Raw genomic sequence first — 18,442 nt, forward strand, 5'->3', positions numbered from 1 at the left:
ATTAGTAGGCGACTAATTGGTGCATTCTGACATATGCCTTACGTTCTGTAAAGGTCCTATTGTTGTTATGCAAAATCAGATTAAGAAAGCTGGATCCGTTCCTTCTTTATTGGTCTGAATTGTAGACATCACAATGACGTTCATACAATGTGAAAACTCTTGAAATTTGAACCGTTAGGAAAGGTATCTTATTCAAACATAAGCCTACTGCTGCTTTAAAAAAATTCGAATAATAAATATTTTAGTTTCATGGAATGGTCCTCAAAGGTTAAAATTTCATAAAAACGTCTTCTCAATTTTTTTCATACAGCCATAAGTGCATTTTACTAACATCAAAACGAAACATTTGGTAGCTGATTTTAAAATAATTACCAATTAATTGTTATATAGAAGTAAAAAAAACCATGGAATTCTGACGTCAGTCCGTGCATTCCGTGGCTAATATACACTAGCTGAGTTTTTCAATCAGTCGCAAAATAATTCATGAATAATCAAACTCAAAAAAGTGAAGTCAGACACCATAAAACAATGTTAATACTTCACTGGATTTTATTGATTAACTTGTTCATCCTTTTCTTAAGCTAATTTTTTTTAATTGATATTTTAAAATTAACAGCTCTTTTTTAAGCTAAAGTTGTTCTTTGTAGGAGAAAAATATTTTAAATACGTCTCGAGTTCTATAACGGCAAAACTTGTATGTCATGATAATTACAAATATATCTTCCTTTCGACTATTAATGGACACAGAAAATCAAAAAAAAAATAAAACTGATATAGTAAATAAATATATTTATCAATGGAAAAAAATAAAACAAAACAAAACTACAGGTAAAAGTAAACCATACAGGAATCTGCTTAAAATATTGCATATTGTCTTGGAAATGGCAAGGTAAATGCTCATTGAAAAAGTCAGAATAGATTTTCGAAACACTAAAACCAACTGTACCTAATAGGCAATAAAAAGCATCAACCACTCAACTGAATGTAAATAAGTGAACCACATATCAAAGTTGTACCAAAAACATTTCAGAAACATAATTTTAGCACAAATTTATCGAAAAGATTTAGGGGCAATATGAGATGATTAAAGAGTTTTCAGGAGACTTGAAAAACAACAATTGAATACAAAATTTTATATACCGTACATATCTGTCTTATAATATTATCATTTCATTCTTCATTTAATATTCTTTCTTGATCACTACCTAATACTCAAATAATGATTCTTTATCTCTTTAGAAAAAAAAATCCAAAATTAAAATTTGCATCCAATAACTTGTTACATTTTTTCTTGAACATTTAAAGGAGGATGCCTTGCCAAGTTTAGTGAAAAAAAAGTAATATAAACATACATTCATTAACAAATAAACAAACCCTGAGGAACAGCTGGGAGACCAAAAAAGACATGCATTTGGTATTTTCATAAACATCATTAAAAAATTCATGATTTTGTGATTTGAGGTAAGCAAAATGTCATGTAAAAGAATTTTAAATTCTTATCATTTTCACCACAAAATTTTTTTACCAATAAATAATGGCATCATCTAATCTCTGCAGTTGAAGCTATGACATGTACACCATGCAATGCCATAAACAATGCAGTAAAGCTCATATCACAATGCTTTTTATCATTATGATAAGAATGATTGCACAAGGCATATTGAGGCACTATCTGAATACAGCTATGGTTTGTTGAGTTATCCTTTGAATTGGAGTTGTTAGTAAATAAATGGATTTTTTGCATGATAGAGAACATTTATTATTGCATACAATAAATCAGTTTTAAACTATATCATAATACATGTAATTCTGATAAATTTGACCTTAAACTCCACAAATAACCTTAAAATGTAACAGTCAACCACTTATGACCATGGGATAACAGGCCACCCTTCAAGAATATTCTAATCGTTATGTTTTCAAAAAATTGGTAGAAGACCTAAGTTTTAATTACGTAAAGTTTATTCAAGGCCAATCAAAAACAATAATGCTTCCAAAACATCACTCAAAAATATTAGTTGCCATGAAAAAATTTTCACTCCTGAAAAAAATAAAAATTTTACTTTGACACAATCACTGTACATGTGTGATTGGGATGGGTAAAAAATACTGATTTATTTAAAATGCGTTTTCTAATATCTTTCTCAAGAATTCTCCGATGTCAGCTCTTGTGATCCCCTCCCCTGAATAATGACATGAAAGACGTGGCTGCTGATGTAACAAAACCACTGGCAGTCAATTGTTCCGGAGGTTGACCTGGATACGACATTGTCTGGATGTTGGATAGAGTGCTGCTATATCCAGATCGGGCTGGAACATCTGTCACATAGGTCACATCCTCTGACACCTGTTCCCAATCATTGATCATTTCATCCTCCATTCCTCCAGTATCCGAATCTTCCTCTTGAAATATGATAGAGTCTTCAATGGATGCCATCAGGTCTTTGTCAATTTCAAAGTTGGAGTTCCTGTTTCACATAAATAATACCAGATATAAAAGACTCTAACATATCTAAGGTCATTTTTGTAATGTTAATGTATTTCTTAATTAAACTCAATGACTGCTCACTGCAGTGAAATTCAGGTAAAAAAAACTTCCTGTAAATTTTTTTCACTGACCAAAACAAAAAAAATGGAAACTTTAATTTATTTGATATTGTATACGAAGGCAAACAGAAAAAATTTGAAAAGTGGAAGGGGTTATTTGGAGGATACTGCTTAATAAAAATTCCAACAAAATTGAACTATCAGCTTTTAATGACAGTAGTTATGTACCTTCCCAATAAAGGACAGGAGAGTAGCACCACAATGTTCTGGAGGGTGTTGCGGGGGTCAAGCCGCTCGGGATTGGGCACACTCTGGGAGAAGCACAGATACAGGATGTTCTGGTTGAGAGAGGCCACACTGTGCTTGAACTGTCGCTCTGTGATCTCATTTGTACAAAACTCACTGAAAAAAAGAATTCTGGGTTATGCATACATATACGATTAGTTATGATGATTGCAAGAGGAAATTTTAATTTGACATATAATTATTATAACTGAAAAATGCCTTCATATTATTTATTTGTAAAAATAAAATGCATTCATATTAAATTTATTTGTATATATGTGTAGATATATTGGAAGGCTTTATATAAAAATTTTAAAAAGTATAAACTGTTGACTAGCAATACATTTCCAAGTTTTAAACTTGCAGAAAAATTTAAAGTTTTAGAGAAGTCAGATTTTCTGTGCATTCACATTCTGTGCATTTACATGTACACTGGTATAATGTACCTATAAGGCTGTTTTCTTGGCAGGCGGATGTCCAGTATATGACTGAGGATGGCTGTCATCTGACTAGCATAGCACAAACCCGCACTGATTCTGTGACCTGGGTTCCTTAAACTGTTGTCTGGGTTACCACCATTTTCCTGACTAGCGGCCACTAAAATGACAAATGTGATTGAAAATATGTACAAGAACAAATAATGTGTCGTACTGTGTTTGAAACACGGTCTTTTGTATACCATATATATCACATAATTTAACCAGAAAGCAAAGATTCTCTGTATAACTATATTTTTTCAAGATTTGTTCCTCATGCAACTTAATTATTTAAAATATGATACTTTGGAATTATTCTAATTAGAAAGGGGAGGGGGCAATTTGCGTGGGTTGTTACTGCAGTCTCTTCTAAAGGTTCAAGGGACTTCATTCTAATATTGAATTTGTAATTATAAGTACAACGTAGGGAAAAATGACTGTGTTTCATAATTTGGTAGTAAATTCATTGATTTGATAATAATGTCATTGTAAAAATAATCTCTTGAGATTGGACATAAATTAATGGAAACATAAAATTACCCTCTCCCAAAAATTAAAAATTCATTGATAAGGTGTACCCACAAAAATTGAGCTCCAGCAAATTCTTAAAATTCCAAATTAGTAACTGTGTTCAGCTTTAAGGGACTAATCCTAAAGCCACTGCTCTAGTTACACTCACCCCACAGATTATAGGCTGAGTAGTCCCCACTGCAGGGTAGGGTGGGCTCCACGATCCTGTACTGGGCCTCGCCACTACCATCAGTATACACCCACTGCCCTCTGACATAGGCCGTGTGACTCGCATCTCGCAGGGCACTCACTGTGCTCACAGCCATCGAGTCTGACTCACTGAGAAAAGGTATTGTCTGAGTTTAATGTCCCTTCATTTCAATTACTGGTAATCAAATTACATGTAGGTATGTTTTGGTAGTGTAATTAGTACATGCACTGTTACTAATGAATTATTAGAGTAAATAAGACAATAATGTGCCATCAGTGAACCTTGATTTTTTTTGCTGTCGTAAGGAAAAACTAATTAAACAATTTCTACTTAGTTTGTGCATTCCTACTTTGTTTCCTTCAAACAGATTAAGGCTCCAGTGGAATGGTAAACAAATACAATATGCAATGTTTTTCCTCCACTCTAAAGTAATACCTAATAAGAGCCACTTCCTCCACCTGAAAGATAAACTCCACCAATCTCTGGACCTGTATCTTCCTCTCTGCAGCTAGTTCCCTCTTTTTCTGTAAACAAAGCTCTTTTTTCTCTTCATTTGACATTCTCACTGTTTCAATGTAGGAATAAATGCGCTTTTTCTTCTCTTCATGTTTTCGACCTCTCACAACCCGTACATAGTTTTCTCTCTTTTTCTTGTCGAAAATTTCTTTACCTCAAATTTCAAAAAAGTAAAATTATTCAATTAATTATAGATATGTATAAAACAGTTAATTTTAATATCTTGAACACATGTACATATAATATATATGTTGATCTAAAATATGGCTGTGTAAAGAATTGTGGTTCAATGCTTTATGAACCCTTCAATTTTTAAGCAGTATGCCAATTCATATCATATCAGCAACATCTATACTTACTTTTCCTCTTCTTTTCTTTTGCTGCTGCGAGAGCCATTTTTAACAGGTTTATCCTCTCTTTGCATTTTTCAATTTCCCCGATCTAAAAGCACACAACAAATTTTGTTTGTTGTTTTATATTGCTTGAGGTTGCAATAATTATGAAAAAAATAGTGATTAGAATTCATTTGATGGACATAGTTGAGTTTGAGAGATCAGAGATTATACTGGGTTTTTTTTCAATCATTTGTATCTAGATACTGGTTCAGTTAGTGTGTACTTACTTGTTTGTCTCTTTGCATGTGCTGTTTCAGTGCATCTTGTACCCTAAATAAAAATCAATGTATTGTTAACACAGTCCCTGCATTTTAAAAATAAGGAGCTAGTGGATTAAGGTTTGATTTTCTCTGACTGAAACAATAGTTGCAGTAAATCTAATCCATAGTTAACTTGGCATACCTCTCCAACCTTCCTTGTCTTTCTTTTTGCAAATGATCAAGCTTGAATCTCTTTTCTTTGTATCTGAAATACATTTTTAGAGAAAAAAATGCATTATTTGGATTTATAACTGTACTGAAGTGCAAACTGTGTTGTGCACAAGAAATGACTTTCTTGCAAAAAGATTCATGACACTTATAATCCTTCATATTGATTAGATCTCACAAATAATAATAATATAAGTAATTTGTTAATGTCATTTGTAAACGAAAATAGGTAAGTATTGTAATCCTATTACTTCCATTTATGACATGTATTGATAAATAAATGTTGACAATGAGTAAACATTTTTAAATTAAAACAAATTCACATTTGAACAATGTATAATGTTGAATATATCATAATCATAGAACTAATTAGGATTGAGAAAATGATTGAAAAAATCTGATTTCGCAAAGCTAGCTATATCTGTACACAGAGAAATGTTAATAATCTGCATATCGACTGTTAAATGTTTAAGCTTGCATCATTATTCATTATCAGGTCCAGTACAATCTCCAGATTTAGCTATATAGCTTGAATAAGCTAAATAGCTTTATTAAGCTATTCAGAGTAGCTTCATTTAGCTATTTTGTCATACATTTTTCTTAAATGTGTAATTATTTCAGTATGCATAAAAAATCGCACTTTAGTGCAGTGATACTTTTCAACTTTGAACTGTTCTGTAAACAATGCATGTAAAGATTACTCATAAGTTTGCGTCTCCTTAAGAGACTTTGCACTAAAAGTTTTGGGACAACTGATTCATGACCACACAGTTACTTCTTGAATGAAATATAAAGGAGGTCAGTTATGGTGAACAAGATAACTGATTGGTAATAATTTATCACAATGAGAAGAAATCATACTTATCCACGCCTCATTGCACACAAAGTGGTGAACAGTTACCCAAACAATGGAAATATATTTTTTGCTTAAAAGTGTTTAAAAGCTGCAGTGTTAAAACTATCTTACATTTGGATCAAGTTTATAATGGTCAATGGCGCAAATATGAGTAGCAAGTTAATTGCGATTTTTCGTCCATTTCTTACAATAAATATTTTCTTCAAAAACTGCATATAAATAGCTTTATTAAGCTATTTTGAAAAGCTTTATAAAGCTATATAGCTTTTTCAAGCTATATAGCTAAATCAAGAGATTGTACTGGACCTGATTATTAACATGCTTTTAAAAGCAATGTAAAAAGTTTTTCAAAATTGATGACATTATCTATATCTACCACCTAATTAATTACAATTGTGATCACAGTGTAAATTAATTGTAAATGTCCGTGTCCAGTGTATCGTTTTTCGTGCTCATTTTTAATGTTCAATGGCAGACGACGCATCGTCAGCTGATTGCGTATTTGTTTACCTTTCAGGATGGCTTCCTTTCGTGTGAACAAAGAGTCCTTCGTTGACACATTTTCTGCAATGAAATGACCGCCTACTTCCATCGCATAAGGGGCATCGTTCTATGGCGACAGTGAGACCAGGGGAACTTTCTATCGAACTGGTCAAGTTAAATTCTGTTGGAGCTAAGTTGCTTTCACAAGAACTGGAGGTCGCCATTATAATAAAAATGGAAATGACGTAATTGGTTTTCTAAAAGAAAAACCATCTCAAAGATTTCCGGCGCATTATCCAAAAAGGCTTAAAAGTAAAAAAAAACTTATGAAACGACTACTAGTATATGCTGAGAGGGATAAATTGTCTTTTCACTCAATATGTCGTTAACATTGAAAGGAAAAATGTAACTGTTTTGCTGTCATGAAAGCACAAAAAGTTGAATCACCATTGGTCCCCATCTTGATTCCACCGACCTTCATGTGTAACAGGTTAAAATTAGCATTATCATAACGTAATCAACACTTAAACTGTTAAACATGATTCGATTTGCTCAGGGTTTTTTTCCTGTCATTTTGCTTTTACAATCGTCTGGTTGTTGTACATCTATATGTATTGGATCAATGTTCAGCATATCACGGTCACTATCATTGATTGAATTACTACCTATTTTTTTTTGGGGGGGGGGGGGGGGGTTAGTTATATAGTGTATAGTTTAAACATTCAAATAAAATTGAATTATAATTTCAGTTATGAAATTCATTCTATGTGGTCGGTATTTTTGACGAACACGTTTTAAAAAGTTCCTAATATTTATCAATCAACTGATCAAGTTTTTAAAAAAATGAAAACTAAAAAAATATCGCAGAAAAAGGTGCAGTCACAATGTGACAACATATATATGTATCGAATAAACACGTACTTGACTATGATGTAAATGTTATATTTGCGGATTTAAATGAAGTATAAAATGACGGTACAACTTACATTTCAAAATGTTGTGTTTTGTTTTTAATCATTAATTAACAGTTACTGCCTGTTTGACAATATTTGACATGGATTGCAGATTCTGATTAAACTGCATTTGTTTTTGTACTAGAATCAACCCAGTGTAGGAGGATGATTATAGTTATACAGTAGGTAATTACAATGCAAAAATTAAAGTTGGTTGCAGCAGTCGCTAGTAATAGTAATTTCAAAAATGAGAAAGAGCTCAAACAGGGGTTTTATCATGCCGGCTATTGCACGAAAAAAGGGGGAAATAAATCATACAAAAACATTTTTCTTCAATGATCACCATCAGTTGATTTAATGAAAACCAAAGAAAGACTGTTTAAACTTATTAAAAGCAAATTCAGGAACATCTTAATTTTTCATCTTAAGATAGCAGTATTAATTGATACGTAATATTTCGAAATTCAATGCTTAAATACTTTATATGATTTCTTAGAAATTTTAAATTCTGTTGGCAATATTTTTAGAAAAGAGTATGAGTCATTTTGATCGCCACAGTGCCCTGTAACATTTATTTTAACGCTTCAGATAGTAGTTTTGAACCTGATTGTTTTTGTCTTAAAAAAAAAATCGCAGCCTTTTTTATCTGTATTCCTTTCATTTAAATTTTCTACTCTGAAAACTATGTGTCAAATATTTTCATAAATGTAAACACTAACATGTATGCATGCAGGACTTCTGTAATGTCATTATTTTCATCTGAAACACGGAAACCTTACAGCAAATAATATCCGGAATTGTTCTGGTTTTTTATTTGGTTTTTAAAATACTTGCGCATGCTCACTGAAAATTTTGCGTCCATATTTTGTTTACTTTTGGACAACCACAGGCGCATTATTATATGTCATTTAATTTTGACACTCTGGAACCGAAGATTGTGAAATGGATATATAAAAGAGAAGAAAAGAAAATGATTTAGCAGAAGTACATTCGTTTTTAACTCATCGTTCTGTGAATCACATCGAATCAATCAACTTAATTTTTTGAAGCACATGTCAGCATTTCAGCAAGGTGATTCTTCGTCCGAACATTGACTCGGAGGAAGTGTTGTCGTCATCACCGCATTGATTCCTCTTCATTGATATCGGTGGTTCACTTTCCAAACCTGTATAATGGGAAACACGTCTGCGTCGTCTGCATCGCGGAGTAGGCACATTTCTGGAGATGAAACGGGTCCCTCCCTCACCGCTGGTAGATTCCTCTCGGACTCCAATTCCAGTACCCAAGACACTTACGAAGCCTTAATAAAATCTGGATATAGGGTAATTTTTTCTGTAGCTATGTTGCCATCTTTCTGTCAACACATTACCCTTCTGTATTGACAGTTTGGTGGTAAATACGTAAACAATAATAACTTCAAGGTCACAAATGTGAATTTGTTTACAATCTTATTACCTAGCTGTTTACAAATATGTTGGTGTTGAACAAACACTGCTATGAAGTAAGTAGTTTATTTTCTGTAGTGTAACATATGTTAATAATAAAATGTTATTTCATCAGTATTTCTTTCATTTTAGAGACAGAGAGCAGCCACAACTCAGAGTCAAGGAGATACAGCTGCCATTAAGACAAAATTGCTACCAACGGTTTTTAAATGGGACGGTGGAGGAAAAGAAGTATACATAACAGGAACATTTAACAACTGGCAACAAAAAATCCCACTGGTTAAGAGGTTAGGAAATTTTATATGTTATGTATCATTTCTGACATACTGTATAATTATAAATGTATTGAAAAAAACATTGTTGCCAACTCTATCATGTTCAGAATTGACTGTTCTCATTGTTCATTGCAGGCTGAAGCAAATTTGTTCTTATACATTTATTTATTATTTGCTTTATGTTATATCATAAATAGCAATTTACCATAGGATGATAAATCATGATATACATGTATATATATACATCTCTTTTTTTGTCTGATCAAAAACCAGCCTCCTGTATCCATTTCATGAAAACAAAAGCATATAATTTATATATAACATTGTGTTGCTTATTTTAAATTGCTTTATATGGTTTTTACGTAAACCAATCTAACTTAAGATACAGGTTTTCATCTCACAAACAAATGACAAGCCCCTTTGCTTGTGAATTTCTTCTAATCTTGGTCCTTAAAGATAATTTGGAAAAAAATTCTACCATGGTCATTTATTTGTGTAATGCCTGCATATGTCATGGCTATTTCACCTTAAAGTAACAGTGATCAATACACTCGTAAAATGCTTATAGAAATTGGCAAGAGCATTGTTGATATGCCAAACTTTAATTTATGTACAGTCATGTCTGTTGGACGCTGGCATTGAAATGGCTGGTTTTTATCAGACTGCCTTTCTGAAATACATGATATATCAAAGACATTGGTCAAAAATAATTTTAATGTTACTGTCCTAGGATGACGATATGTCATTTTTAGGAAATTTTAAAATATGCGTTTTGATTTTCATAGCAGTCATGATGGTGAGTTTCTCACCATTATTGATCTACCTGAAGGAGAATACCAATATAGATTTTATGTTGATGGCAACATGTGTGTAGACAACAATGAGGTAAAATTTGGGCAATTGATTATCACTCACTATGTTGCTTGCAAGAGGTTCTGTCATATTGTTTGATAAATGATTCCACTGGACTGACTTGTTAATCCAAAATATTTCAATTTTAAATTTAAATAAACTTTAATTAAACTTTGCCTTGCAGTGTAAACTACATCTATAGAGGAAACTGAACTTTATCTAAATATTAGGTTTAATTCTATTTATGAATGGATTGGGTCTTTTTGCTGAATGATTTACAAATCAATTTTGATTTCTGAAATTCTACTATGTACAGTTGGAACATTCATCAAATACTGGCGTGACATTTCCTAGGCTTTGCATGCTTGTTTTTTTTTATTAATAGTGAACTAATGCAGTTGAAACATTTTCAGTCATGGTGACTTTACGACCATTGTTGATTTGCCGGAGGGCGAGCATCAGTATAAGTTTTTAGTTGACGGGCAGTGGGTGCACAAAGCAGAAGAGGTACGTCATCACTCAAAGTGGTGTTCAAGTAGTGTAGTGGGTAATTCTGGGGGGTAAGGAGGGACCTTGATGAGAATCCTGAAGTGGAAGGGCCAGAACAAACAGGTTTTGGGAAAAGCAAATTACCTTGAGATGAATGTTTACTTGGTCCAAAACATCAGATTTTAACTGGAATAATTATTTCATGCTAAACCAAACTGAACTTGCAACATAATTAAACATGTTTAGAAATTGATTTTAAGGTGAACTGGTACATATATAAACTATAGTCATAAGAATGACTATAAGCCTAAAAGACATCAATTTTTTCTTTTCTTTAAGGTCAGTCAGTTTGAAAATTTTAAAAAAAAATTTAAGGAAAAATCTATCATGGCAATATTAAACATTTTGTGGTTTTCGCCATCAGTTATACTGAAAAAATGAAACATGCTGGTTACTTATATATATACAACCATTATATAAAAGTTCAAACTTAACCTGCTGTAAATGTACAGGGTAAATATTAAAATTACTTGTACATATCATAGATGTACATGTAATTGCAATACAATGAGCTGTGTATTCGGATACATACATGTATGCTGGCCTCCTGCTTCCTAGGCATTGATAGTTTAGATGCACCCAATGTAATTTTGCAACTCTCCTTTGCTTGTATAATCTCAGATATAAAGTATTGTACTACATATGTCTACAGTGTACTAGTATATACCAAGTGCTTTCTTCAGAGATAAGATCATAATAGTTTAATTAAGACCTGTTAATTTTGTTTATTTTAAGTCCTTGTTGTGAATTAGTGTCACTGCCCTTATTCATGATACTGTGAATTGACATGTATCTGAGTTTACCACAATCAGCATTAAGTTTTATAATGTAGATTGAAAATGAAGATAATAGAAAAATGTCCCTCTTGTTTTGGACATGGTTAGTTATTCTATAGTCGAAGACAGGTGGATTCTAGTTTTGTAGGTTAAAGTAGCACAATTCATTGAGGGTTATGGTCAAGGCAATAGGTCACTTTAGCAAAAAGGTTCAATGTGAGCTCAACTAATCAAAATTTGGCTGGCATCAATGTATTATGTTTCATTATGTTGTGGGCAGTTTTCAAGTCCCAAAGCTCATTTAAGATAAGTAGTTTCTACTTGGAAGCAAAAGGGGGAACTAATTTGGTGTTGGTACACAAATTGTATTGTATTGTTGCATGTATTTATACAGTTTTCTTTTTTTTAAATCTTTTTTTAATATAATGTTTAATTATATTATTATAATTCAGATTTATAAACCCTATTATATCAACAATAATTGTCATAAAATATAGTCAATTTTCTTAGCATGAAAACTGTTTATGTTAATCTCTGTCATTCAGTTGTATTCTGTATTATTTTTGTAATGCCTTTGCAGCATGGCAACCTTCTTGGACATCTCTGAGTGTCTCTGTGTGAGTCTATTGTTCACCCTGATGTTTTCATTTGTTAAAAGTAGGGATAGAGCTTTTGGCATTGAAAATATTTTGTCACAGAAATGGCTAAATTTAGATTTGATAGCTGTCCATACTGAAGGAAAGTCTCTCTTTGAGTCCACCTGTTAAAAATATTTTGTTTGTGCTCTCTCTCGACTAATTTTTAAAATGGACCTAAAATTTATATACACTGTAAATAACATTTTGATCAGTCAACTGACACATGTAAACTGAATGTAGGTCCCTTCCTTGGTTCAGTATCATATTAATTGGAGTACACAGCTACAGCTGAGTTGTTGGTGTGAATTTTTTGTGTGTGAGAAGGATCATTCTGAAACTGAACTTTTTAAAATTTGATTTATTCTAACTTGTGTTACATTCTCTTTAACTTTTTTGTTTAGTGTACATACAACACACGTCTAACTCTTTAGTTATAATTCCAGTTTTCTGCTGTTTCTCATATTTTATATTTCTATGTTTTGATATTAATCTTCGTTTACACTGAGTTATCAATATAATAAGTCTTTGCTTTAACATATTTTCTTTTATATTATTTGTTAGTTTCTCGTATATTAATAAAAAACAAAAAGAGTTTTTTTTATCAATTGATAAAAAAATTAATAAATGAAATCTACTGATAAATAAAATCTTTGCTTGTACAAATTGGTAACAATTTAATACCAGTAAATGCGGTTTAAAAAATAAATGTTAAGAAGTATGAATTAGTTAAAAACAGTAAGATTAGAACCGTGAACAAAGGAAAAATCATCAGTTTAATGTCTGTCATGGTTTGAAGTGTTGTTCATATAAATCATATCAAAATGATAAAACTCAAAATGATGTTGGCATTCAAATAAAAAAGAATGTTATCAGCCTTTCAATTTCTAAACACTACTTTCTCAGTGCAAGATTTCTTATCAATATTAAATTAAAGCCTGAAATAAATGACATTGATCCAACTTATAAAAAAAGCTGCAGATTAAAACTCTCAACCTTACAAAATAAAACTCATTTGCCATGTTTAAAAAAATACCTTTTAAAATGACATTTTAATGATATGTTGCATTAAAGTACCAAGTATAATAGAATAAAGGAACACTGATTTCTAGTGCAACTTTTTTCTCATGAATGACCTTGATGTACATGTATTATAGTGGCAATCATTCAATTCAGATCTGAGTAAAAGATAAAAAATATTACATGTATCTGTAGAAAATACTTTCTTCTATAGTCTGTCCCAAGTTATTGCTTCCTTCACTTTTTGATAATTTTTGATAAAAATACACATACCTGTGAAAGAAATGCTGTTAAAATTGATGAAAGGGAAAATATCCAAGATATCTTCATTGACAAATTATCATTTTTCACTCATAAAAGTTCACAGGAACGAAAACAATTTTCTTACCGAGATTTATAATGGGAAATGTTTACATCTTTTCTCCATTCGGAAGTATTCAGGACACCTCGCACAATTTTTCAATGTTATCATCCGGGCTTATTAATGGCTGATGCAATGCAAAATCCCCGTAGACTTTTTATTTTGGGATGTGTATTGAAACCAGAAGTGGTAGAGGGGGTGTTTCAAGACAGATAATCTGGACAATTTTCATATTACTGGATTAACGTAGTTTGAACTCAAAGGTATTTATGATTATCGAAATATCAAGTGAAAAGTGGTGGAAGCAAAAACTCGGGACAGAGTATAGCTACGTTTTAACTCTAAGGACCCTTATGCATTTTGAAGTCATATAAAATTTATAAAGATATTGCCTACTAAATATCTTGAAAAATTTTTTGACTAACAGGCTCAAGATAGGTAAAATACATGTAGTACCTATTTAAAGAAGATATCCTTATTGATAACAAGGTCAAAGGTCAGAGAATCCTTATTGATAACAAGGTCAAAGGTCAGAAAATAAACTAAGTGGTAATCTGAATATAGCAAGATGTTGTCCAGTTAATATCATCAGAAACCTTTTAGGGGCTTTAGCTTATATAAAACTGGGTCTTTAAAACATGATTTAAAATTATACTTGTCATTTAAATGAAATTCATGTACATTTGGCATTTCTGTGTTGAATGGAAAAGCCTATAAATGTTTAGGGAGGTTGCCACGCTTATAACTGTTTTTATAAATTCAGCTTTTAAATCTTATCTGACCAATTTTGTTTTTTCTTTTGCAATAGCCTGTAGTAACAAATGACAAAGGAACTCAAAATAATGTGATATCTGTGAAGAAGTCAGACTTTGAGGTGTTTGAGGCACTGGCTCTCGACAGCTTGAATACCAACAGCAACAAGAAAGGATGTAAGTCAACCCTTAATTTAATTTGAAGGGTTTTTTGCTATGATTGGAATAAAAAATAATTATTGTTTTGTTTTCCAGTAAAATATTTTGAATGAGTGCATAAAATGTAGGGTCTTTTGGAATTTGAGTAATTAATTAAATGTGTTTTATTGAATGTGGAGATTATGTTGTAGTGGACACACCTGGGTCTCCCACTGGGGAATACTGTCAAGATGTCCCTCCCAGGAAACCGGGAGAGAAGCACAGTGGACCGCCAATTCTACCTCCCCATCTGCTACAAGTGATACTAAACAAAGATACTCCAGCACACGTGAGTGTGGATATTAGTGCATACTATATCAATCTTTCCTCCCTGATTGTTGGATTGGGATTTTCGAAAACAAAATATCAATTATTATGATACATGTATTTATCAGAAAAAATCACAGTATTAATTTTTTTTTTTTAATAAATGAGACAATAAGCTCTAAACAGGAGTAGAAGATTTTTTTATAAGATTTGGAAAGATTCCTAAATAACAATATCCCTAGGAAGATATGACATTGTGTTAAACCAAGTTATATGTTTATTGTTCCTGCCCCATTTTATATAAGGTGGAAAATTGAAACTAAATATATTGAAGGTAATCAAACTTTTGCATATATCTTACATAAAACTGTACATTAAGTACCGGTAAATGGTTATTTGAACATGTACCCTGTATGAATAATTTATCTTTCTCGGTTTCAGTGTGAGCCAACTTTACTACCGGAACCCAACCATGTGATGCTAAATCATCTGTATGCCTTGTCTATAAAAGTAAGATTTACACATTCTACACATTGATATTCTTTACATAGAACTATAAGGGAGAATGCTGCTTTCAATGACTGTTTAATACGATGCCAAATTAGTATACTGATGTGTAATTTATGATGATTTTAAAGAATAATTTGTTATGAAATTTTTAAAAAAAAAGGGATGGTATATATTAATTGAAGAAAATATCTAAATAATCTAATACAATTAATCACTAATATTGCTTGCAAATACATTTGATGTTTATTCTTTTGTAGGACGGAGTTATGGTTCTTAGTGCCACTCATAGATTTAGGAAGAAATATGTAACCACATTGTTGTATAAGCCAATATGAGACTGACTTTATGATTACATAGTGACATTTTATCAAATTATTCAGTAGATAGTATTTTAACTTTTTCCTTTCTCTCCATGCAATGGCTTTATGATTAGACACCTGTATTAGAACTGAAACATGATTGATTCTAGTCTGAAGATGTGACTGTCTGTCTGTGCTATGTAGGGCTGTAACAATGCACTAGACTAAAACACCTATACCAAAATATTACATAAAACAAATATTTTATATTATAACCTGAAATATGTTTACAGATGTATCAAAATATATCATATTTTCGGCATTTTTATATTCAATTTTGATCAATTTGAATGACACATATCTCATACAGCACATACTGAATATATTGCTTGTAAAATTGAACTCTTTCACTAGACCCTCCACGAGTCGTTAAAGTCTCGGCATATCATTATGTCGTGATATGCCTTAGCTATATTGTTACATCCCAGTGCTAGTTTAAGCCCCAGTAATGCTATGCAGGCTCATTTGATTCTTTTATTTCTAAATTAAAATGTAAAAAAAAAAGTATATATGTATTGAATACACTCTGCTAAAAAAAGGAAGGTTTTTATAAAGTTTTATTGGAATTGTACTTATTTATTCTAAGCTTCATGCTTATATAGCAAACTGTGTTAGTGGTTTTCTAATATATAGTTTAAGGTATGCAATTGTTTTCTCTGAAAGTTATGAGAATATTTCCCCATGATCTATCATTTACTGTATATAAATGTATCAGCAAATATTTGTACATGTATAAGAACTGTAACTGAGGCCATGATAGTATGGAAGTATTCAGTTGAGATGAATAGTTCGATATAAATGAAATAAATAAAAAAAAAATGCAATAATCAGTCATTACATTGTGTGATGAAGATTAAAATCGTATAGATCACCGCTGCTTAACTTTTTCACACAGGTATCTAGATGTCTAGATATTGTTTAACTCTCTGAAATGGTGGGGGATAAAACTTGATTAGATGTAGGCTTTGTTCTTTGCATGGATAATTGACACTGTATGATGAAGTTTGTTTTGTTGAGAAGAAATGACTGATCTCCTCCATGTTGTGTGTTTTTATCTGTTTGTTGAGATCAAACTCTGGCCATTGATCGACGCCTACTGATGTTCAGTGTCCTTGTTTGTTAATTTGTGTGCGAATGCAGTGAGAAAGGCAGAAGTTTGTTACCATGTTACCTTGTGTTAAAATTTGGGTTAATGTACATAACAGTAGTACACGCACATATTATGATACCAGTATATCTGTGTACAGGCACTTGTGTAATCACGCTAGCGCACACCTATTTTTATTTGACATTTTGATGTGTGATTGTTGATTCTATTACGCTACCATCCGCTGTAGACTCATCCCGTAGTAAAGATTGCGTTGTCTCAGTCATGTCACTAATGGCAGCTGCAGGGAGAATCAGGCAGATTTGAAAATTACAAGTGTTTGCATATTTTTACTATGGGGGGCTTTCTGTTAAGAAGTGAAATTTTATATGAGAAGGTGATCCTTGATACGAATTTTAATCAACTGTTAAGTTAATTAGTAGTACCCTAACACAATCGACTGTTGTGTTAAATAGTAGTACCCTAACACAGTATGCAGCACGTGCTTTATATTTGGGGTTTAGGTGTATGGCTGTTTCTTTGCCATTATCAATCATTCCTTTTAGTCCTTTTGCAGGTTGTGAATTATTGTAAAAGAAAGAGAAAAGTTCATTTAATTTACTCCTGTTTCGTTAGATAACATTTTTTGAGGTGTGCTCTTTTTAATTATTTAGAATTAAAGTGCTACCAAATCATAGTGCAAGTGGTTTGTTCCAAATAATTATTCTTTAAATAGACAACATTTAGTAATATTTCTTTAAGCACATGAAATGGCAGGGCCAGAGTTTACCGAGTATGATTTATGTTTGATTGATTTATTGATTGATTGTGATTGATTTTGTTGATCTGTCGCCCTAGAGGCCTATGATACGTCATTTTGTATCGGGGAAGTGTTTGATGTTATGTATGTGAAATTAAAGGGTTGACTTTCAGAAGACCTATGTGTGTATAGTAAAAATTTTCTCGTGGCGGTACCTCTTTGAGATGGCTACCAGAGTGAGTAATTTAATGTATCAATGTGCAATGGAATTGGAGTATCGCGTCTCTCCCGCCTTCGGCCATACTAGAAGGGAATGACGTCATATTGTCAGATGACATCGTTTTTAATCGAATTTTACTGATATTTTGTGTAACATAATTTTTATATGTCATCTTGTTATTTTCACGCATTGTGTATGATTTGACCATTGAATATATTTAAAGATACAAGTTGTTGCAATATTATTGATAACTGTACCTTGGAAAGCTTTCTTTGCACAAAACATGTCTTGGATTGATTTCACCTATCAATCTGGAAAATAGATGTCTGTTAATTTAATTTCTGTATGATAACTTTCTGTTCATGTAATTCGTAAGTGAAATATATATCAGAAGGATTGTACATGCATAGTATATAACTTAACCAACAGAATACTGAAACAATAAAGGACAGAATAAGTTTTTGTCTCTTCTTTTAATTATACAAAAGTTATCTTTCTTGCATCCGGTAAGCAACTCTCTCCAATAGCATCTGTTTAGTTACCGAATGTTTGATGCACATATATCAGTGGGTATCGTCTTTGAGATTGTCAACTACGCAAAACCAAACTTCCTAATTCCACCCAAACAAAAAATTGGTTTCGAAAATCGCCATTTATTCTGCTGATCAATGCATTTGAGATCATCGTCGGACACTCAAGGCAACTCTCGGGCGCTT

General features: G+C 32.0%; 2 protein-coding genes across 4 annotated transcripts; one reads left to right on the top strand and one right to left on the bottom strand.

Annotated features, from left to right (window-relative positions):
• Positions 1-772: 772 nt before the first annotated feature.
• On the bottom strand, positions 773-7,335 carry LOC128178710 (beclin 1-associated autophagy-related key regulator-like). The gene is made up of 9 exons (XM_052846002.1): positions 6,735-7,335; positions 5,343-5,405; positions 5,168-5,210; positions 4,905-4,986; positions 4,465-4,699; positions 3,988-4,157; positions 3,279-3,429; positions 2,776-2,949; positions 773-2,468 (listed from the first exon to the last, which is right to left on the bottom strand). The coding sequence occupies exons 1-9, from the start codon at positions 6,929-6,931 to the stop codon at positions 2,162-2,164; spliced, it is 1,422 nt and encodes a 473-aa protein (XP_052701962.1). The 5' UTR covers positions 6,932-7,335; the 3' UTR covers positions 773-2,161.
• Positions 7,336-8,447: 1,112 nt separating this feature from the next.
• LOC128175514 (5'-AMP-activated protein kinase subunit beta-2-like) lies at positions 8,448-18,184 on the top strand. Of its 3 annotated transcripts, none has more exons than XM_052841202.1 (7): positions 8,448-8,982; positions 9,238-9,392; positions 10,646-10,739; positions 14,382-14,502; positions 14,676-14,812; positions 15,232-15,300; positions 15,558-18,184. In XM_052841202.1, the coding sequence occupies exons 1-7, from the start codon at positions 8,833-8,835 to the stop codon at positions 15,633-15,635; spliced, it is 804 nt and encodes a 267-aa protein (XP_052697162.1). In that variant the 5' UTR covers positions 8,448-8,832; the 3' UTR covers positions 15,636-18,184. The 3 variants fall into 3 exon arrangements, with proteins under 3 accessions (XP_052697162.1, XP_052697161.1, XP_052697160.1); XM_052841201.1 differs by lacking the exon at positions 10,646-10,739 and adding an exon at positions 10,169-10,265 and having other exon boundaries at positions 8,450-8,982; XM_052841200.1 differs by lacking the exon at positions 10,646-10,739 and adding an exon at positions 10,166-10,265 and having other exon boundaries at positions 8,461-8,982.
• Positions 18,185-18,442: the final 258 nt, after the last annotated feature.

The sequence above is a fragment of the Crassostrea angulata genome, chromosome 3 (genome assembly GCF_025612915.1).
Source record: "Crassostrea angulata isolate pt1a10 chromosome 3, ASM2561291v2, whole genome shotgun sequence".
NCBI classification, from domain to species: Eukaryota; Metazoa; Mollusca; class Bivalvia; order Ostreida; family Ostreidae; genus Magallana; species Magallana angulata.